This window comes from Ischnura elegans, chromosome 10 (genome assembly GCF_921293095.1).
Source record: "Ischnura elegans chromosome 10, ioIscEleg1.1, whole genome shotgun sequence".
Classification (NCBI taxonomy): Eukaryota; Metazoa; Arthropoda; class Insecta; order Odonata; family Coenagrionidae; genus Ischnura; species Ischnura elegans.
This window is the reverse complement of record NC_060255.1, coordinates 70,889,685-70,913,617: the sequence shown is the minus strand read 5'-3', so window position 1 is coordinate 70,913,617 and position 23,933 is coordinate 70,889,685. Positions and strand designations below refer to the sequence as shown.

The 23,933-nt window shown below is 38.2% G+C and overlaps 2 protein-coding genes across 2 annotated transcripts in view; one reads left to right on the top strand and one right to left on the bottom strand.

The window, feature by feature from the left end:
- Positions 1-23,933, bottom strand: part of LOC124167232 (nuclear cap-binding protein subunit 1) — a 53,954-nt gene that overhangs the window by 15,421 nt on the left and 14,600 nt on the right. The gene's annotated exons all lie outside the window — the stretch shown is intronic.
- Positions 1,055-22,580, top strand: LOC124167233. The gene is made up of 2 exons (XM_046545105.1): positions 1,055-1,157; positions 19,551-22,580. The coding sequence occupies exons 1-2, from the start codon at positions 1,104-1,106 to the stop codon at positions 21,522-21,524; spliced, it is 2,028 nt and encodes a 675-aa protein (XP_046401061.1). The 5' UTR covers positions 1,055-1,103; the 3' UTR covers positions 21,525-22,580.

Here is a 23,933-nt window from a genome sequence, read left to right as displayed (position 1 = left end):
ACCTATTTCACGCTTTTAGATTTTTAAATGACGATACCTATTTTTCGCGATTAAATGAAAAGTGAAAATTTTCAAGCGCACGAAAACGCGACGCGTAAGTAGGAATGATGGGAAAAAGTCCGTGCGACGCATTTCTGGTTCCCCCTCCCGCCTTGTGAGGTGACCTTGATCGAGGCTCTGAGCGCTGACAGGACACAGGACGCAGGATGCTAGCGGGTAGGTGAGTACCTTGCTGGCTGGTAGCGCTTGGCTTAAAAAAGGTTTATTAATACCTTATCAAACGAAGAAAACTTTCCGACCTTAGCCAGTTTTAATAAGTGATTATTAAGACATGTTTCCCTGAGCTCTGTGCCTCATGCATGCATTGGCAACCTCAGACGATGTATAAATCCTATCCTCTCGTGTAGAAACTAGGTCCCTGTGACGTCACGTGGAGTGGAATCGCATGGGCGCCAATCTGGCCTTTTTCAAATGAGGGTAAAATTTGACCTTTGCCATTCGTCTAAACCGGTATTTCAAAAACCAAATAATTTGTGTATTATGAATACACTGATGGTGGGTAACGAATCGCAATCAATGCCTTTCGTTTTCTTTGATGAAGGAAACTACCCTATTGCGTATCAATATCACTTGTTTACCGGGTTTAGCGATGAAAGACTGACAATCTGCTACGACAAGCGAAATTATAGTTGGAAGCGAAACGGGTTCAGCTTATTGGGTAGCGAATACATACATAAACAAGGCGAGAAAGGGCGCGGCTTTAACGGTGAAAAAAGTGAATCCACAGGCTGAAAGGGAAATCGGAGATCTTCCGAAGAATGGAATAATGACGCGAGGTGAGTCAATTGGGAGGCGAGTGACTCGCGAACGGCGTAACTCACGACCTTTTGTTCTTATCCCCCACTCCCAACACACCGTGGGCAATACCTGCGGAGGGAAAAATACGGTGGGCCGGGAGCCGTGGAGGCAACATCCGGAGATGATAAAAGAATAAAAAAAGAGAGGAGCGCAGGGCGGAGGGAAAGCGGTGGCGGTCAGATGCGGCTGGCCCATGCAGACGGTTGGGTCTACGCGGGGAAGCAAGAGAGAAGTGCCGGTGGCGGATGGGAGGGCAGAAGCGGCGGGACAACCGCTCGACGCCGGCATCCACCTTGCTGGTGAGTACGAACCCGTAAGAACGGCGACGATTTTTGGTGGATATTAGAGTATTATTCATTCCGAACGGTTTGATTTTGATTGGTTAGCAGACGCAGGCGGATAATAGGGTTGTGAATACTGGGAAAATATTCCTCTTTCTGGACCTAGGGGTGTGCTTTACGCTGATCGGAATTATTCCGCTCGGTTTCATTTCGAACGGTTTCAATTCGATTAGTTAGCAGGCGCATTAGGACATTTGGGTGGTGGACACTGGGAAAATCTTCCATATTATTTCTACTGTATAGATACCTTTTTCTCAACTTATACGCAACCAAACTCTACAAATGAGGTACCAAAATGCACAAAATTTACCAGAGAACATGCGACGGCATATCTTACTTCCTAAATATTGCTATTGTTTCCTAAAATTGGTTTTTAAATAATAAAAAGAAACAAAAAAACGGTAAATATTCCTGACGTTAACGGCGCACAAACTGATACATTTGTTCATTTGCAACAATATCTCGTATTATTTAAATAACTTTTATCAAAATTCAAACATTCAAGTCTCCTGTTGATACGTAAGTATGAGTCATCATGTGCGTTTAACAGAGGATAGTGTAATTACTTCCAATGTTGTGTTTAAGGAGGTCTTCTGACCTCAATTTGTACATGAACATTCCAATTAAATTTGTACATAAGACCCTGCCTTTTTTTCTACATTTTAAAATTAGAAACGCACCTATCCCTCAGTGGACCTGCATTAAAAAGAGCGGGGGAAGCCCGCTGGGAGCGGGCGCAGCACGCTCGTATTCTTCTATTTGGACCAGAGGGTATGCCTGACACTGATCTGAATAATTCCGATCGGTTTTCATTCCGAACGGTTTTATTTCGAATGGTTAACAGGCGTAGGTGGATACTAGGGTGGTGGATACTGGGAAAATATTCCTCTTTCTGGACCAGGGTGTGTGCTTGACACTGATAGCAATTATTCTGATAGGATTTTATTCCGAATGCTTTTAGTTCGATTGGTTAGCAGACCCATGCGGACACTAGCTTGGTGGACACTGGGAAAATATTCCTCTATTTGGACCAGAGAGTGACCCTGACACTGATCGGAATTATTCCGAACAGTTTTCATTCCGAATGGTTTTACTTCGATTGGTTAGCAGGCTCAAGAGGATTCTAGGGTGGTGAGTACGGGAAAATATTCCTCTTTCAGGACTAGAGGGTGTGATTTAAGCTGACCAGAATTATTCTCATTAATTTTCATTTCGAACGGTTTAATTTAGATTGGTTATCATGCGCAGGTGGATACTAGACTGATGAACATGGGGTAGATATTCCTCTTTCTTCACCAGGGCGTACGCTTTACACTGATCGGAATTATTCAAATCAGTTTTCATTCCGAACTGTTTCATTTCTACTGGTTAGCAGGAACAGGTGTATACTAGGGTGTTGGGTACTGGGAAAATATTACTCTTTCCGGACCAGGGGATGTGCTTGACACTGATTGGAATTATTCCGCAAGGTTTTCATTCCGAGCGGTTTTATTTCAATCACGTAGCCAGAACTTTTCTTCGGGGGGAGCTTGGGTGATATGCGGTTGGCCTGTACTGATATTTAGTCGTCAATTCGCGCGCATCGAAATCCATAAATTTCATCAGCTACATATTTCGCTCGCATAACGCTGACAGTTAAATTCATTGTAGGTTATAGACAAAAATTACGAATTTTAAGTATGCAAATACAAAAATGGAGCGTCAGAGAATAGGTGCCCCTGCGCTAGCTGTCTCCTCAGCAGATGCATCACAGGTAGTCGCACAAGGGGAAATATTTCGGAGGGGGCTGAAGCCAACAAAGCCACCCCACCAGGCTTTGTGTCAGTAGGTCAGTAACGCGATTGGAATTTGTTTAGTTAGCCATTTTCACTCCGACGACTCACTACGAAAAAACATTTTCATACGTTTAGAAATTATCTGAAATATCGAAGAAACACAACAATTTCAAATCGCGTGGCTAATCAATCGGAATCAACCGTTGGGAATGAAAATCGATGTGAATAATTCCGATTAGTGTCAAGTAGAACACCCAAGCCAAGTAGACAGAAATTTGACTTTTTCTGCAATAAGACGGGCTATCCAATTTCTGTTTGTGCAGGAGGAAGAGTACTGAAAAAAATTTTCTTCAATAAAACGGGAAATATTGTTAAATATATAAGAGGTGAGGCTAAATTATAGAGCATCATCTTATTGGATTCATCTACATCTACATAATATACCGCGAGCCGCCTAAAAGGCGTGTGGCAGGGGGCTAGGACACCAGCCGTTTACAGCTAAAAATATAAAAAAAGGGTAAGAGAGGCGTAAAGACGGGGGTTAGAGGTCCGCCTCTCCCCGAAAATGATCGAGAAAAAAAATATCAAGCAAAATCTTTCTAATCCCTGAAACCTGTGGCGTAACTAGGAATATGCTTTTGGGGGATGAGATGGCCTGGGGTGACGACCCCCCACGGCCCAGGCAACAGGGGGTCCGGGAAAATTTTTGAAATATGACATGCCTGGAAACACATTTTACATCATTTTGGCACTAAAAATTTAACTTCAAGCACATTTAGTTATTAAATGTCAAAAATAGACAATACTTAGTTTTAAATATTTTTTTTATTTTTCCGAGGCTCTGGGGGGGGGGGGGGGGGAGGATATATTCCCTTATCCCCCCCATGGTTGCGCCACTGCCTGAAACATACTTTATTAAAACTTATTCAATCCAGAACACAAATTTAATCAATTTTTCTCTATAACTTCAAAGGTCGAGGTCGACATTTTTTTAACCATCCAGAGTTATTTAATATCCTAGAATTTTTTTGAAGAATCCACTTCTTACTCGAGACTTCCAAACCATGAGATTAAATTATAAAAAGCTAGAGGTTTTCCCTGTAATTGGAAATATTCGCAATTCAGAACTACTCACAGTGGGCTAATATCGAAAAAAGCTGGCCAAAACCTCAAAAACGATTTTTTTTGGGCTAGGAAGTTGAAACTTCGCATTCATATTCTCAAATAAACTGTGCATGACTCGCCGGATTATTTATTTCTTGTGCCTTCACGTTAACAATATATTTGAGGTTAAAGTTGAACAAATTTAGCGAAAACGACCACCCTTGATATTTTCTAAAAATAGCCAACTTTATCCTCCTAGAAGTAGTTTCTTGAATGGTTTTCTTGACGAAACTGTTGTACCATCTTAATTAACACTTCTTTTTCTTCCATTTGAACGTTTTTTTAAAGATTTTGTTTCATCATTAACCATAGATATACAACAAAATACACGTGAGGGCACAGGAAATAAATAATCTAGCAAGTTATGCACAATTTATTTGAGAATATGTATGCGAAGTTTCAACTTACTAGATCAAAAAAAATCGTTTTTGAGGTTTTGGCCAGCTTTTTTTCGATTCTAGTCCACTTTGCTACGCAGCATTTGGGATTTATCTGAAACATCGAAGATGATTTTCTCGCGTATCCATCAAGTACTAAACACGTTAATTTCGCTCTAACTGCACTGCTTCTAGGTCGCATCAGATATCTGGTAATCGCGACAGATGAGCCGTTGCAACTCACTCTGAATCAACGTAACATATCCCGAACCTTTTCCTCCTCTGTATCCATTAAGGCAGTTTAAAGGGAGCGCATGGAGGGGAAACCACCTCTAGTTCTTTCTGAGAAAAGAATAGTAACGAGTGAACCTTTTAATTCACCATTTAATAATGAAGTGAATAAGCAATTCATGATTCTTAATTTTTTGACCAATATCCGCCTGCATCCTTCTTGGGTATACTGGTTTGCATAACTCCCAGGTGCCCAAAGGATTTAAGTACCGATCCCTCAATCTCTCCTGTATCCACTTCTCTTGACATTCATTTACAATACATAAATATCTACGAATTATTTATATACGAGGCAACGCATACGTTGGTACTACTTCAATGAGCAAGGAAACAACGGTTACCATTAAAACAACATTTCATTTTGACTTCATATCAAGCTAAATACTTTTCGAATAAGACCATTTCAATAAATTGCTCAGAATTAAACATAGTAAAATGCCGGAAAACAATCTGACATAATGACTATAGTAAAACGCAGATAAGTTTTTCCCAGGAAGTAACAGAAAATCGATTATCTTTGACCGAGAAAAGGAAGCGCGGAGCCAACCGATTCCTTCAAAAAGAGAATCTTTTCACACTTTTTCACTGGGTGAAATCAATTCACATTAAAATGAAAAATTTACATTAAAAACGTGATGGCTACTCTCATTACTGTTCGGCAACAACGGGCACAATATATGATAAAAAAGATAAGATGAGTTATAATTTTCCTGCATTGTACCTTAGGATGTTGCACAGCGACGAAAATAGTTCTAGCTAAGTTATTTGTGTGAAATATGCAACATTTTCAATTCCAAAAATTCATTTCTCATCAATACGAGAAGAAATACCACATGGGGCCTCTGCCTTCATAAACGCAAGTAATGAAATCAATAACAAAAATTATTCCACACTGAACTATATGAGCATTTATCGACACGAGGTTCACCCCTGGCTAGCAAAAAAAAAAAAAAAATCAGAATTCGGTTCTAAAAACCAAAAATAGCAGAATTTAAAGCCCACTGACATTCAACTAAATTTTGTGTTTTTATGAAATATCACAAATGAGTAGCGAACGATATAACATTTATTGTGATTATGGATGTACAGTGCTTAAGTTTTCCCTGCCGATTTCAACCCTTCTAATTGTTATTGGGAAGTTATCATTACAAATAATCACAGAGAAGATATCAAAATTCACCTATACATGCATCGGGCTCTGGGGATATATCAATGGAGAGAAACTGCTGTTATTAGGAGTATAATAGAGATATTTTGATTGCATTTCCTTCGAATGTGATAGCAGAAAAGTTTGAGCTAATTTGATCAACGAAGCATACATGTACATCGGGCGGATTAATATTAATTAATTTAAATTAGATTAAATATCATTTACGATACCAACTGATATTGCAACAATTTTCCCTTACCGATTTATATCAGTGATGTACAGTTATGATAGTTCTGAAAGTTACGCATAAGAGATTTGTTAATAGAAGACGCTGCCGAAATGCTGGGTTGGCCCCCTATCATCTAGATCAGGGGTAGCAATGCCGATGAGGATTCTGACGCAATTGTGTGCGGTTCGCACAACAAAAGGAAGTTGCTGCTTTCTAGTGATTTACGTTGATTGCTCAGTATTTTAGATAGCTAGAACAATAACCGCGAGTGATTAACTAAAATTTAAAGAAATCACGTGAAAATTCAAGCATTTACGTCCTTACTAGCCATAGAAATTTGAAAATGGATGTATTTGTTGTCTTCCCCTGTGCTACGGATATAAAAAGTGGATAAAACGGAAAAATTCTAAATTGTTCAAATATTCAACTAAGGACATCAATTAGTATGGCTCCTAATATTATTCCCACGTCTACACGCTGCCTAAATTTCAACCGCGCATTACGATTTAGAAACAGGGAGAGTGTCTGGGTGTGGGGGGATTCCATGCTTACAATTCTATTGTCACGTTCCCGCTCTGAGGATTTGGAAAGTTTTTCAAGGTTGAAGTGCCGCAGATCAGATTTTTCGGTGTATAACTCCAAAACACAACGGCTCGCCGACATCCTCAACGTTCTGAAATCATATTTCTGTCAAATATCAATACAAAAATACGGTATTAGTAGCATAAATTAAGGGAATGGATAAAAAGGAGAGTGGTAGAAGCATTAACTCCCTCACGACAAATAAAAGACCACCTAAGCTTTCGTCGAGATTTGAAATAGATTACACACATACGTAGTGCATGAAATATCAAGGCTGTAATTCTTCGTTAAAACTTTCGCGGGTGCTCGTCATGTTGAATTTAAACTTTTGGGCTATGTCGCCGCGTCAGATTTTGGGTGGCCTCAACGTTTCCCGACCGATGCTGGTCGCTTTCTCAAGGGAATCTGATTCCCTTGAGAAAGCGACCAGCATCGGTCGGGAAACGTTGAGGCCACCCAAAATCTGACGCGGCGACATAGCCCAAAAGTTTTAATTCAACATATCAAGGCTGTGTTGCTATTTGATACAATAGAGACGGTCCATTGTAATTATTGAATGCTTGAGCATGTATAACAAAGTCTACGCTCGATAAATTTTTAGCAGCATGGAACAAAGGATAACTAGTTAGAGCTGACTTCAGGAGTACTGTGTAATCCATAGAATAATGAAATATGTGAGAAATTGAGCACTGATACATTGACTAGAAAGGGCTTGCAGAACACTATATCGGTATAGCTACCAATCCTTAACAAAATTTAAAATCTCATTAGCGTAAAAGATTGAATAGTTTTATTAAAGCGCTGATTTAAATAAGACTTCATAAAGGGAATAAAAAGAATAAAACTTTGTAAGGTTCACTTGTGTATTTAAATTCCAATATGGAGAGGTTTCACAAAGTCAAGTCTGAAGTTATCAGTTATAAAAAATCACATCTTCCCGGAAGCTTTTCATAATGCATTGAATATATGTAACAAAGTAAAAAATTACTGTACATGAAAAGGCTATTATCGTAGCACGTTAACTACATTCCCCCTTGAAGTAAAATCTGATGCTTTCGCGGCGAATATATTCGAAAAAGGCTATTCGGGCTTCATGTGAATTGCAACTTTGCCTTTTTCGATTACATTCGCACTTCATTTACGCCCAAAATTTCTACAACATACAAGAATTATTCAATACGTGGTTGTAAAAAATACATTAAGTGTTCTAAAATAAAACAATAAAAGAACATAAAAAGTGTTAAATTGTGAAATTGTAAAGACTTTTGTGCCGTATTGACGCGAACAGTCTCTTCAGGAAAAAGATCCAGCTATAGAGGACACAGATGCTACTCGTCGTTAAACAGGGTTCAGCGATTTAGCAAGCAAAACGTAATACCGTTGCAGTGCAAAGCCCGATGCCGATTTTTAGATGACATGTGAAGATAGGACAGCAACCGTTGGAATTGAGAATAAAGCGGAGGGGAAGTGAGATCCAAAGGCGTAGAAAGTTTGTCAAAACGATTTGGACATGCTTCCCTTTTCCGGCAAACGTTATCTCGCCAGCTGATTTCGACAACAAATACAATCATCACGTTTCACGAGAATCTATCGACAACGGAGTAACAGAAACTACCGCACAATAATAAAAGTGCAAGGATAGAAAAAACCAAGAATTTCATAACAGCTAGCATGAAAAATCAAAGAAAATATCCATTCTTGGTACCAAGAGAATAAGCATACAAAATCAAATACGATTTTACGTTCAAAGATCAACAGAAAAAAGTTTAAGAACCCAATGCATGGGCATTGCAACTTCCTTAGACACAGATATCACGTTTAAAAAATATAGAGGCAATCAATATGATAATTAATACTGCCTCAGAAGGCTAGAGTAAACTTCTTACTTATTTAAGCAGGTACAAGAATAAAGCAGTGGATTTCAAGAAAGTGATGTTGATTAATCTACAAAACAATATCCGAACATTACGTAAAAAGTTATATGCCTTAAAGAGACTATTAAGTTTGCAGAAAAAATTCAAAGCTTTAAAGCGGTACTTTCCGCTTGGATTAATTGGTTAAATTACACATATGATACTTGAATCGACTAGGCTCAAAACAACTCTATTCTCTCAAAGGGAAGCTTACTCTGTCAATAAAAACAAGGGATAATATCTGTCCTAAAATGTTTACAAGGTTTTTTATGGGTGGAAATCCACACTTATATGCAAAGTTCAAATTGGTCATTATTGATTTTGAAATATTAAAAACGTTGAGCTACATGTTACGCATAACGAACGCTTTGGAATTTATAAGTAAATGAAGTCAATATAGTGAGATTTTCATTGGAAGTAGTGATAATTTGAGTAGTATAAGACAGAAAGTATACTCTCATGAGCATAAAAACAATATGAAAGTCCAGAATTAAAGGATCCGTCTTAAAAACCTTCGTCACATTAACGCAATTATTAATTATTATCCGCGACTAACGAGAAGAAACCAGCCAATGTGAGAAACTGAACCTTTTTTATTCCAACCATTACCGTTACGGCACCAAATTAAGTATGAAAGTGGAATTCTGTAATGTACTCCCAAACGAGCCGCGGATTAAAATCGAGTTCCAGGTTGAGTACCGAATAAGACCTTTTCCCACGCATTACCGTGCACGGAGGGACTTTCACGTAATTAAGTCCGCCGACTGGCATTCAGCTCACCACCACCTTCGAGATGAATTCGCTCGCTCCTTGGCATCCTTTTCAGCAAAACCTAAGCAACGATTGCACCTGCAGTGGGCAAGTAAGGATTAAAAAAACGGAAGTCGGCATGGAAAATTACGCCTTGAGATAAAAAAAGAGGACTCTCAAGAAAGGATGCCGCCTTGAGGATTACAAAACTGAGAGAATTTAAACCCAAGCGTCGAGAAATTGCATCTCTCTTGGACTAACGACATTAGACCCATATTAATAAAATAAGGATGCGCATGAATATCTAAGAATTTTAACATATGCAAATTCATACGATGGAAAAGATAAAAAAATAATGGAAAAAATTAGTTTGAAGATAGCACTTGAATGTATTGAAAACAGCATTATACAATATCAGCATAATATTCTTCTTATATGATTTTGATTCAATTTATTCGAGATCGATCGGATTAACTTATCTTATGTAGCCTACTTCTAAGATAGAATTTCAGACATATATAAAAAGACTACACCCAGAAACAAGCGTACGAAGACGATTTCGCAAGAAGTCAAACATTATTCGTCAGAGTGGCGACTTTTAACGACTATAATAAAATCCATTTGTTTTGGGTTAAATTTGGGAAAGAAGAAAATGAGATTTGGGTTTGAAAGTGAAAAGAACTAAAATTGGAGAATAGGGAAGACCAGCTATGGGCACTAATATCGGTATGACAGCTTCCATTGGAAGCTACATTGACAGATATAACCTTGATGACAATAACAACATTTTTATAGCAACCAAGAGAAGAGGTCATACAACAGGCGGTAAGCGGTGGCCTTTAAGAAGTGGCCAGAAAATCTTTACGTAAGATCCAGCATTCATAAAACTCTTGACTGACACTAGGTCAATGCAAAATAACGAGTTTTTTTACACTCAAATCTTCTTCCCCGAACCGCCAGTAATAAGGAGGGCACCGACCCATGACTGCAGCCTGGGCGTGATACGGGAAGGAACCGACAAAAACACAATCCACGATAGAAATCGCGAACGTGGGGGAACATTGGACGAAAATCCAGTTTCTTTTTATGCGATCCTCAACCTTCACAAATAGTGAGGGCGAGGAAAATACATGAATAATGGAACAATTTTGGATACCACACAACCCAAGGATGACCATTATGAAGGATGACGAGGAGAAGAAAGACCAGTACACTGTTGATGATTCAATTGTAAAGACGCATAATTCACCTCGGCTGCATTGATTATCTTGAAGAAAGGAGGAATATATGTCACCGGAACGATTTTTTTACACTATTCAAATTCTAAGGTGATTGACTTATTATTTGATTCAATCACTAACACGGGGAAACCACGTTCCTTCCTACGCCTCCTTTAATGCCATATTTTTATGGGCGATTACCATTATTGAACATTAAATTTTGAGCAAACACCAGCCCTTTCTAGCGTAGTCTTCCTATCTCCGCGTTCGAAATTAGACCTCTTCAATGCCTTAAAGCTATTACTATGAAAAAATTATCCTCCTGACTGACTGTCTGAAGTTTCCTGCATTTGAAATTAAATTGAAAGCGGGAAAACATTATCAAATTGAAGATGACAAAAGATATCGCCGTAATGAAGTAGCGAGAACCCACGATGGCGGATAACGACGCTAAATACAGCATCATCACAACTACATGACTGTTCTGCAGATATTTTTAAATAATGTGCGGCATGCTAAACGTACTGCAAATAAAATAATTAATTGTAGCAAAACTATGACCCATTCAATGAAACCACTACCCATTCCGAGAAGTGTTCGGTATTCTGAACGCCATAAAACATGTGGCATAGAAAAATGGGTCGCAAGGAACGTGGTCTCCTGTGGCAAGAGTTTCAAGCCGAAGGTTGGTCGGGATAGGTAAGAACAGAGGCCACCCCAAACTAAGCCAGAGGTGTATTAAAATTTTACACTACCAGGTTATGGGGGATCCTTTCCCTGGGACAACTCGAGGATTTTTTTTAAAGGGTCCGAGGGGAAGGAAGGTTGAACCCGGGATTCTAAGTTCAGAAGCCAATTGCTCTGCTCATAGTCTACCACACTCCTTTTTGCGAGGCTGCAATTTTTTTACAGCAAAGCAAGGCGAATTTTTCGGGATTATCACCGAGGTCAAACGAAGGCCACTCCGAATTTCTTCTAAAATCTGTAATGAATGACGCACAGCGAAGGGAAGTGATGAAATACAACAAGCTCGATAAGAAAAATCCGAAGTTTGGAATTCCACTACGATAATGACGCAATTGCAGCTGGGTTTTTCCCGAGGAAATCTTTGGTAGTTTGGTGTTTCTTCTTCTTTGGTGGTGATTCAAGCTTTTCCCTACGCTGTCCATCAGAATCCAAGACTACACCCTACTCACTGTCTCCGGGTAATTATTATGGATAGACCATTGATTAGGAAAGCGGTTCCCAACAGATGGGGTTTAGTCAGCTCCAACGTCGCTGGAATGAAATTGTGAACAAGAGAAAGCATGGGGAAGTATAAAAGCAGACACCTGATCTTTTAATTACAATCAATAAACAGAAACCAAAAAGAGTTGGGCAATACTTCTGATCCTTTGAGCAAGCAACAGCCAGAGAGACTCGAGGAAGAAAAATTCTACCACAAGTCGATGACAACTAGATAGATCTACTTATTTCTAAGCAGGGAGAGGCTGCCTTCTGTAATCTCCCTTACCACTATATTACTCCCAATTTTACCTAAACTGGAATTTCTGCAAAATAATCACGATAATGGCAGCTAATTAAAAATTTCTCAGCAAACGATACACTTTAAGAGCCATTAAAATGCCTCTTCATATCAGCCGCCGTGATCAAATTCGACCCTTTAAGAATAATGGACCGTGAATAAGAACGTGATGTAAGTATTTTCTCGAACTCTTTATTCTTAAGTTAAACGAAGATATCGTATTGCCCACAATTTATTGATAGAGTACTACACGTGTTTCAATTGTTACACAATCATCCACATTTCTCATTAGAAACTATTTCTAGTTTCTAATACCTGAGGATGATTGTATAACAATTGAAACACGTGTAGTACTCTGTAAAAAATTGTGAATAAGAAAGAAATTAGGAAAGTTGGCTTTTTATTCTAAAATTGACGCTCTTGGATACATAGCTTCCTAACTTCCCCATTATATATAGATGACCACGGTATTGACGATTATTTTACATGCTATAAAGATTTTAAGGATTTTCTCCCACACAGAAACAAAACTTTCTTTCTCAGACTAGCTTCTCTTCCAAAACATCTCACTGTTTTATCAGGATTCCCTCGTGGAATGTCTTCAAAGTCACAGTCAAGATATAATTCTAACTAAAAGCACTATTGTAACAATTAAATTCTTTCGATTTCTTAATGAAGCATATTCTCTCATTAAATAGAAAAACTTGAAACTTAACAACCACACTACTCTCACCTCCAGGCTATTAGTAACTTATGCACAATATGCAAAAAAATGTTAATTTAAAAATATATTCAACGTCTAACTTCGATGACAAATATTCTAACCGATTTTTGACACCGAAGTGTGCCATATTTGAAAGCATTGCCTATTTTAAACAATAAACATAAAAGTTTACCATCAAGTATTGGTACTTTACTGCGGGGCCGCGGCGAATCTTTACGTTTTCAGTGGGCTACTTGAAATTACGGAATTCTGGAATTCTTTCCTTCATACATCTCCTAGCATCAACAATTCCTTAGCGCCGGACAAATGAACGCTCGATCTTTAGGCGGATAACAATAGCAAAACACAAAAAACGTGACCGGCGCCCTGGAGATTTTTTGCAGCAGAGATTTCCTTCTTACATATTCACCAGAAAAATTACCATTTTACACACACCGTTGCCCGCTAGTGAAAGTAAAAACATTCATAACTGGACGCGTTCAGAAAGAAATCTTGACATTGTTACATAATCATTATCGTAATCACAACAAAGCGAGTAATTAGCTTAAGATCCCAAGAGAAAAACGCAATTAGCAACCCAACGCTAATCGCAAAGAAATTCCAGAAGGGGAGTAACGACTATTAACTTGGAAAACTTGACCTGTCTTGCAACTAGAGCACAATAACAAATAAACACTACAGCACAAAAAGAAATACTCAAGCATAACGATTAACACATGAATATACATATAAAGGTTACTCAAAGGTGGCCATTATTCTCATTCCCATAACGACGTATGAAACTATAAAGCGAAAGTATGCCATGACCATGAAAAAAAATCTTAAAAGCAAAGAAAAAAAAAGAGCTGCGGGAAATAAATAATGACGAGCCACGTTTTCTTCATATGAAGTAACACACAGTTTCCGCCAGAAAAAAATAAACTTCGACAAGGGAACTTGTGTCACTAAACAAAATGGATTCTACACTAAATACTTAACAGTTGATTTAGATTTGAATTAACTTGCACCGATATTGTGACATAACAGCAAGCAAAATCAAAACGAGTAAAAAACTAGAAATTTGGAATACAAGAAATCAAATGAGATTGAAATATGAATTATTACGTTGAATAGGAGTGATAATTTTACGTTCAGCTTGATAACTCTCTTAGATCGCTTACAAAATCAAAAATAAGACGAATTCGGTCTTCAGATAAAAGGTGAATGCGACCACGCGAGGGTGGCTAGAAGTTAACTTAAAAAAGAGACAATTTCGAAGGAATAAAATATGAAATATAAGATTACATAATGGCAAAAAAATACTAATCAATAGGAGCCAATCACTAATATCATACAAAAATTAAATTTCTTTAAACACGCTGCCTTCAAGTAATAGAGATTAGGAAAGAAAAATATACTTCCCGAGCCGAAAAATAACAAACTATATACGCGCTGAATAGTCTGTAGCTTCCACTAATTTAAGAAAGGGGGAGCTTAATCAATACAAGCCTGAAAAATCACCGTTAAATAAGCTCTTATAAAAATTTTTTTTTTAAAAACCAGCCTTTATATTTAGATTACAGGGGATGAGCAACGTTTATATATGACACAAAGCAAAAAAACTCAGTGACCCCGAAAAACCAAAAGTGACGTATTAAAAAAGTCACTATATTTATTAAATTTTCAGTGAATGGTAAGCCCCCTATGTTTCAAAATGCCACCCTATGCTTTTAAATGCCTACCCCTATGTTAAAAATGCCACGAAACACGAAAATCGACCATTTGGAACTTCTTAGATCAAAAACATGTTTTGGGGGGGGTTGACTGGGGGGTGGTTAAAGGGGGGTGGTTAAAGGGGGGTTGGAGAGAAAAAGTTATATTTTCATGTATTGTCATCGGAAATGAAGAAGTGTGCAAAATTTCAGCGTTTTTGCTTCACAGGAAGTGAGTCAAATTTGAGTTACAAGATTTGTACCAGACAAACAAACAGACAAACAAACAGACAGGTTGGTGAGTTGATATAAAGGCTGGAAAAATAGAAAACGTGTAGTTTCACCGACGCTTTTTCTACTTTTTCAGAGACTGATAGACCCCTTATTCTATCCATCCCGCTTTAAACACTTGACTTTTAACCCCATGGATCAAAAATCCACCCATTTAGCTGTTACACTCCACCTACCTTGTTTCGCTGTTAAAAAAGGCTATAAATTTTAAATAGCATCATAATCTTTAAAATATAGGCAATGCGAAATAATTTTACAAGAGTAAACCATAGACACGCGTTTCTATTCAATTTGTACAAATGCTCAAATTACGAATTGGAAAACTCAGCATTAGGCCTTTTCGTGAGAGCGTTATTACTAAATCACGTCTGAGCGGCGACAGCGCACTGGAAGAACGACGGTCAACTGAGGAATACAAGATACTTTGAAAGCGGTGTTAACATGCACCTTAAGTATAACCTTACCATAAGTATAGTGAGATGAGTTTAAATGATGATCAATGAAAAGCGAGATCACAATGGAATGTATCTCAGGACCATCAATCTCACGTTGTCTCAGTACATTAGGCAAAGCAGAAATCTGCATAAACAGCCCAAGAGCAAAAATTTTGAGAGTAAACCTGCGAGCTTCTCTAAAAGCAATAGCCAAGGTTCAGTGGCGCCGACTTATAAAAAATATTGGGGGGGCCCATATCGGAGGTCTTGCCCCGGGAAGACGTTAAATTCAAAGTGTGTCGCAGCACCGAAACACTATCTAATTCACACCACTTGATTCAGTTAACCTGCTTAACCTTATAATTATTTGTTTTAACACATTGTTGAATTTATTTTAAAAGGTAACTATCGTCAAACATGGGAAATAAAAATTATCAATATATTTTTGTGATTTCACAAAGCATAATATAACTTAATCATTTTCTTGAATTATTGAGGGGGCTCCGCCCCCCCAAACGAATCTTTGAGGGGGCTCGGGCCCCCTCAGTCCCCATGGAGTCGGCGCCACTGCCAAGGTTGGATATACCGCACTTAGTCACAATTATGTGAATATTCAATATGAAAAATTACCACCAAAAGCATCGCTCCAAACTAACCGTTGAGGCCAAAGAATGCGATATATTTTGTTACAGAGGAATAAATATGATGAATTATAAAATTTGGCCGACAGCAAAAATACCAGTAATTTTAATGGTCGACGTTTCTGTAATTTATTTTTTACAAGAATTAGGTTCATGCAATTATGAGTCGAGCAATGCACAACGCATCGCAGCACTGAAGTTGAAACACAGAAGTTGAAGAATAAAGTTTTTGAGGAGGAAGTTACCAGAAAAATATAATCGATACAGATCGATTTAGAAGTATCAAATCCCATTATGACCTGCGAGTTATTATACAAAAGAACCAATTAATTATTGCCGATTTTTGTACGTACAGGTAGTAGTGGCTTGAATATTTTGATAAAATAAGCCGGTGTACTAATTTACGAGAGAATTTGTTTGTGCTGTAGTTCAAATTACTTTATTAGAATTATGTATTTAGTATTTATTTGAATAATAAATAATTGCTAAATATAATAAATAATTCTAATAAAGTGATTTGAACAACAGCTGCTCACGTAAATTACCACAACGACCTATTTCATCATAATGATCAAGCCACTACTTTTCATCCTTCGAGGAACTTAAGGGTTAAAGCTTTCACGGGGTACTCCACACAGAAAATTTTATCAAAACATTTATGCACCGCACAAAAAGAATACGTTCATTATTATTTTTTTCGCATGAATCAGCAGTATGAACAATGACTGTTCTTCCCCACGGAAGGCCTGCTCATTTCGGATGCAATTTTCCTTTTCTTCTGCGCAGTCATTGCCCCTCGCAAGGATGCATCATTGCCATGCCTCTCCACCGCTTTCAACCCCCGAACAATAGACGTATTGCCGCACTGACTGCAATCAGCCAAACGCATCGGGAGGCGAAAAGTCAAAACACCACACATACGAACGGAAAACCAGGAATGGCAAGTGAAACGAAAAGAAAGTTAAAACCAGAAAAACTTCAATAGTTTTTCGTTCCCGGTAGCGAAATGTAGAAACGAAACGTAAACGAGGTAAACCCGGGGAGCTAAACTCAGGGTCGAAACGAAATCGGATTCAAAACTACTTCGGGTCGTAACTAAACTAAACCTCTAGGACGAAACGAAATACAGGTAATGTTTCGCACCGGGGGGACCACGTACGTCACCTTCGAACAGTTTAGTTTCGACCCACACACCGAGGGCGAAGTATGGTTGAATGAAGTAGAGGTTCGGCCAACCGCCATAAGATGCATGGGGCACTCATATTTTTTCCATAAACAGGATAGAGAGATACAAAAACTGGCAATTCGATTTCTAAGGTCAATGTTTTAACATCTCTACATTCTGTCATGAAATGGGTGAAAATATTCCATCTTATCCCCCTCCACTCAACTTTTGGGAGCGAAAGTTAACTATGAGCATCGGAGTTCCGATTAATTTTGTTTCGTAAACTAAAAACATTACTAAGAAAAGCGGCGCAATTCGTCTACAACTGCAAAAGCGAACATGAAAGCGTTAAGCAGCTTTTAAGAGAAATAGGCCTGGAGTCGCTAGAAACTCTATGCTAGACTTAGGTTGCTTTAGATGTTAACCCTTTCTAACCCAGAGCTGATTCTGGGAGAAATAAAATTTGTAGATTTTTCAATTTGGAAACTTGAACATTTTACACTCAATGATAATTATCGTGGCAGTTTAATATTTCGTCATTAAAATTTACACAACAAAATAGTAGGTAGTTTAGATATCTCCTAAATAGAGCTGAAAGTTTGATGTTGCTTAGAAGCAACATTGGGTTATAAAGGGTTACCACTTAGCGAATGGGTCATGAGAAACTTCGTTTTTCCTGAGCTATGCGTTTAGGACGGATAACGAGAATTCTCGTTTTTAATGTTGACTCCTTTTATTTTGCCAATTTAATTTAATTATTTATACTTTGAAATGCAATTTTACATAAGTTTTACATTTTTATATATATATACATATTGAAAAAAAAATAAATTCATATTTTCGAAGTTGCTACTTTCACGAATTCGCACCATACCAAAAAGGATCACTAACATCATAACTGAGTTTTACAAAACAATCAACTGAAAATTATTTAAAAAAATTAGAAACAATGACACTTTAAAAATAATAATGCATAATAAAGTGCTCAGGCTTAAATACCTGCCGGAGCAGAGGGGTGCAAGGGATTTAATCACTGCCGTACGCCAAATATAAATAACGGATAAGAAATACAGGAATTCGTTGTTCCCCGGACAACAAAGGACTTGAATAAGTAATAGCTAGAACTCAAGGAATCAAATTCTCTCATAAGGCGCATCCGTTTTATTCTTTCTACGCTTCTAAATTTTTTCTTACAGATACGCGGTTGTTGTCCTAACATCTCACGTCTATTGAGGAGGCTAGCGGGACAGTTTGTAGATATAGACGACGAAACACTCCGAGGGGCAATCCCCCGACCTCCGCGCGTTTGTTTTGCCCGGTGCGGTTGGCCGGTCGCGCTCAAAATTTCCCTACGACAACGACCTTCGGAAGCCGCCCGTACGGTCACATTGTATTCGGGAAATCATTGACTTTCGGGAAATTCAGTCACGGCACTCGGAGTCGAGAACGGAATATGATGCACCAATGGTTTCTATTCCGGAAGTACGCAATGGAACGAACGCGCTACCGGAGTGACTATCGACGCTTTAATGCCGTAAAATTCATTTTCTGGACATAAACAGAAAAATATATTAAAAAAAATTAAAATTTCGAAGTTTTCACTCACTAAAACGATCTAAAGAATTAGATGATATATGACGGGTCAAAATTAAGGTAATTTTCATTTTTACAGCATCAAGTTTGGGTGAATTAAGGAAAAAATTAGCATTTTCTAAATACTATCACAAGTGTCACATCACATTTTTACGATGAACAAATTCCTCCGGGCGTTTAACCGGCAGTAAATAACAATGCATATTTCAACGTACATAAACGTCAGTTGAAGCAATAAAACAACCAATCAAGGCCATAATCAGCAATGGTGTTCAAAACCTTTTTGAGGGAGGTCCTTCCAAATGAAACCCCCCAGAAATGCAATCCCTTCAGGGGTGACTTATCAGGGAAGAGAACCATTTCATTACCCATTACCCATGCAGAAGATAATCCTCTGGCCATTAACAAATGAATATTTAGTTTTTAAAAAACAATCCATAATTAATTGCATGCTTCAAGCTTTCATCAATGAAATGAAAAATTCCCAGTCAGAATTAGCATTGTGGAGGTAGGGAAGATTTTGTTACAAAACCATATAAATGGGGATACAATGGGGATGTGAAAGAGAAGAAATACATTGCATGAAAAGATCTGATGAACAATGACAGCTGCATGAAATTAATCTTAGGAATGTTGACAAGTGACGATGATGGGAGAGTGGGTGAATTTTAAGAGTTTTAAGAAGGAAGTGATAAGAACTGTAAGAGGGTAAGAATCACCTATGATAATTCATTAATTTAATAGGAAAATAGTGCAATAGCTCATTAAATCAAAATAAATAATTTCCACCACATTGTGCAACAAACCATTTATGATAATCCTATTTCTTATCGCAGGTGCTGCTATCAGGAAGCTTATGCTCTGCAACAATATACACCCTAGACCCAGATGGGATCATTAACCCTACAGCTAGCCCTGCACCAGTACTACCCCCATGGAGGTGGACAGCGGAAGATGATGCCCCGGTAAGCAGAGACCCCCCTCGGCATCCACCACCCCAACCACCACCTCCCCCTCCACCAAGAAGGCCTCCACTTCGGAGACCACCTGCTCCCAGACAGCCTGGTCCAAGGATACCACCCCCAAGAGGAAACACGTTCCGTGCCAGTAGACCAACTTGGCCACCGCCCAACAGTGAGTTCCCACATGCATGGAAAGAAGCACTGAGAAGAGCAGCGTTCCAGAGTCTAAGAGGTGGTGCTGGTGGTCTGCTCGGGTACCGTGGAATCACACCCAGTATACAGGATGACGCTGACAAAGAGCTGTGGGAGCGTTTATCGATATCAGAGTTTGTGGGAGCAAGGGATAACTACCCTGGTCAAGGAGGCGATCAGCCTGAAGTTTCAACTCTAGCTGAGGGATTGCTCCTTCACAAGGAAGGTGAGCTTCTATTCTTTGTGAGTGATGGGGTCACGTCTTGTCCTTGCGAAAATGCAAGGACATTGGCGACGTGGTCCATACGTAGGTTGAGACACAGTGGTCCAGGTAGGGATCAACCACAATTCCAGCTGCATTTCAGCGTCATCCCTGTGATTGACGATCAGCAGATAGAAATAGAGCCAGACAGAGAAGAGCCCATTAGACACAACCCATCTCCCCTGTACAGAGGAATACCTATATTTACCAGAAATGGACCGAAAGAATACAATCCCCGTTTCATCGAAGAATACGGATCAGTAGTCAGTGCCTTTCTTCGACACAGAGACAGTCTTCCGAAATATCAGACGATTAAGGAGAACAAGGATCAAAATAACAACCGTCCACGTCAGTACCATCAAATTTATGACTCCCATGATCCTCAGCAAGGATACAGCAGCCCGGAGGAGGATGAATTCAAAATTCCACCAAGGAATCAATACAGAGGCCCACCGAGAGAAGAATTTACAGTATCATTCACAGAGGTCTATCCTGAACTCCCACAAGAGAAATTCAGGGAGCCTTCCAGGCAAAATTACCCACAGCAAAATGAAAATGAGCAATTTACCCCATATGATCCAGAAGATGGACCTGTTGAGGAATACCACCATCATTACAGTCAGACACAAGAGCAGTCTAACTCTAGGAGGCAAAATGTCCGGTACTACAGGCAGAGGTATACAAGTTACCAACCACATCAAGAGACAAGACAACAGTATTATCACCACTATAGAGATCATTCAGCTTCATTTTCAGGCTTCCAACAACCCACCCAAGAATTCAAAGTTTTCAAGCCATCAACACCATTTGAACGCTATTCTGAGCTGGACCCTTTGTATCAAAACAGGAAACCAGATGATCACAAAGTGTTCTCACAAGTGGCTGTTCCACAGCAAGAACCCACATCCCATGTGTCTTTGATCCCAGTTCAAGCGATACATAGAGTAGAACTTCCAGTAGAAGATGTCATTAGGAGCCATTGGCAGAACGATCAAGAAACATTACAGTCCCAAGATAAGCAGAGTGAGAAGGAGAAGAAAAATTCATCAATAGGCCCTTTAGATTGGACAACCATAAACACAAAAACAGAAGATGTAGGGACTCAGGCTAGAAAGAACTTTCCACACCCCATACTTCAAGCACCAAAGAGAAATTCATATAATGAGACATTTTCTACAAAACTGAATACTAGAAGCCAAATTGGGCTGAGGACAGATACGTATCCCATAGGAAGTCAATCTTTGTCAGCATTTAGTAGAGTGACAGAGCATTTAAGCCAAAGTTTCAACAATGAAGGTTTATCATCAGTAAAATCAAAATTCACCTCATGGAACAAAAGATCAGGGTCTACAGGGGATTATCATATAAAAAATGCTCACAAATATGACACATAACATGAAAATAGTATCAATACATGAGCGAAAGACTATCTGTTTGCCCTTCTGAAATTACAAAAAAATCATATCTGATAACTTAGTGGCATTGTAACATAAAATATCCTCAATCATTAATACGTTAAAAATGTTGTTGAGATCTATCCTGCATTTACAAAAAGTGCAAAACCTAAGCGATTATTACCATAAATCTATATTTTCTGTACCTCACGTCAATGCCTATGCCTACCCCAGCCATATGGCATGACTATTCAACACATGTAATAACTAAGAATGTATATTTTCTTAAGAAAAATATGCAACTGCAAGAAAAAATACTTTTCAGATCCTTTATTCAATGCTAATGCAGTGTGTTGCTACCTTTCATTTTTTAAAAGAAGTTCATAAAAGCTGAGGACCTCCAAAAAGAAGTGAATCTCCAAAACAACTAACTCAATCCCCTTTAGAGATTTAATGAAGGAGGGAGGGAAATCATTTTAATGTAATATAGCTAGTTAAATGTAACTGTTCATAGTTAGTTCATTACTCTATTTCATAGTCTCATAAATACTAATGAAGAAATATGTAAGAAAGGGAGGATGCACAATTTCTCCTACCCCAGGGTTCTCTACAGAATCAATTTAATTTAAATGTGCAATGAATTTCCAGAGCTTCAGGACTAATTACAATAAATAGTTTTTTTATCCCTCCCACTGGTGACCTAGTAACAATGCTTCTCAAAATGGGAGAAAGAAATATGGATATGAGAGAAAATAAGGTGAATCAACATAGATTATTGCGCCATTCAAAAGAGGCGATAGAAAAAATGTATCAGAAGCAGAAGTTTTATTTGTTGAGACTAGATTATTTGCCAGATATATTGGGACGATTATTAAGGACATCAATGAAGGGGCAAAAAGAACACAGAAAAGGAATGCAGCTACTGTACTACATATCTTGAATAGACAGGGACGGCAACCATTATACCACCACCATTATTATGCATACATGCCTGAGTGATGTAAAATATGTAGTAAATAAAAGCATGAAGTATATTTTCTGAAATAAATTCATATACAAAGATTTTAATCATTATAATTTATGGATACTCTTTCAGACCACAGCAAAGTCTCTCACGGTCTTCCCTACTCTTACCACCATATTTTTATTATAAATATAAGACAATTATCATAACCAGGTACAAAAGATACTGGAAATATTGATTGAATTTTGTTCTGATATTAAGACTCTCCATTCGAGATTTCCTAAATCATGAGAAAAATCCAATATTTGCTTTCTAAAGAATTTATCATAATGGGGAACTTGCATGAATTTTTTTTATTTCATAGGCGGACAGAAAATTATTTTCTGAATACAACAAAGAAAACCGCATGTAAATCTGACTTTTCCTTCGCGAGATATTTAATGATAAATATAACGAATTTTAAAGCGCGGGAAAAACTCCCTCACCCCCCAAGCCACTGCCGACGAAGCCTCGATGACGTCAAAGGTGCCTAAACATCACGCGAAGCTATTGTTGTGATTGTTTGTAATAGTTGCCAGCAGTTGTGAGAGCTTCGTTTGTTAGACGTGTTGATTATTTTATATTTAAAGATAAATATCCGACGATAGAGGCTTGGGAGCCCTCGTATTTTGCATTATTTATAATATTAATATCTGAGTAAGGGCATAAAATATAAAACTGGAGCAGTTAAACCAAAATTTTGATAATACCTAAATAACATCGTTGTAGGAGTCTGAGCCACGGCCATTGGAAGGGGGATACACGTTAATTGTAAGTTGATGTTATCGACGGCATATCATTCATTTAAGTATGTAATTAGAACGATTTTGATGTTTACTAATGTCCGCTTAGCTTTTATATACAATAACTTCATCCGTTTATTCGTAGGTACCGGAGAATTCGTCGTTTAGGACTGTCTGTGCTTGTATTGGGGTGAATTCCAGTCAATGCAACTTTTGCTCGCTGATTGGAGACATCTAGGAACATTTTTGTGCCAAAATAGTGTTATTTTCAACGTGACATCTCCCGTTAAGCTACTGCTAATAATCACAGTGCCAGTGGTTGTAATGCACAAAGTTTGACAAGGTTGAAAAATATCGGCCAAGAGTTATCAGTGTTCCATCGTGATTGAATTGTAAAAAGTGCTATTACGCTATCAATAAATGTCTAACAGTAGTGTAAAAATTGTCAGTGGCGTGCTAATCTCCGTTGTTCACCGTAGATATGACATTTCACGATCACGCTATTGAAATAAAAACTGTGTGTGAAGTTTGTTATTTTATTATTTCAACGAATAGTTGTGAGAAATGTCACCTGTGTGGGCTAATTTGAGGGTTTAAATCAGTGAATAAATAGTTGTATTCATCATAACGAGTTCTGTTATTGTAAGTTGTACGTAATGAATA

Bases quoted from the DNA above. Each gene is read 5' to 3' on its own strand.
- LOC124167233 (XM_046545105.1), top strand. From the start codon at position 1,104: ATGGGAGGGCAGAAGCGGCGGGACAACCGCTCGACGCCGGCATCCACC. The intron at 1,158-19,550 runs GTGAGTACGAAC...TTCTTATCGCAG, and splicing joins CGCCGGCATCCACCTTGCTG to GTGCTGCTATCAGGAAGCTT.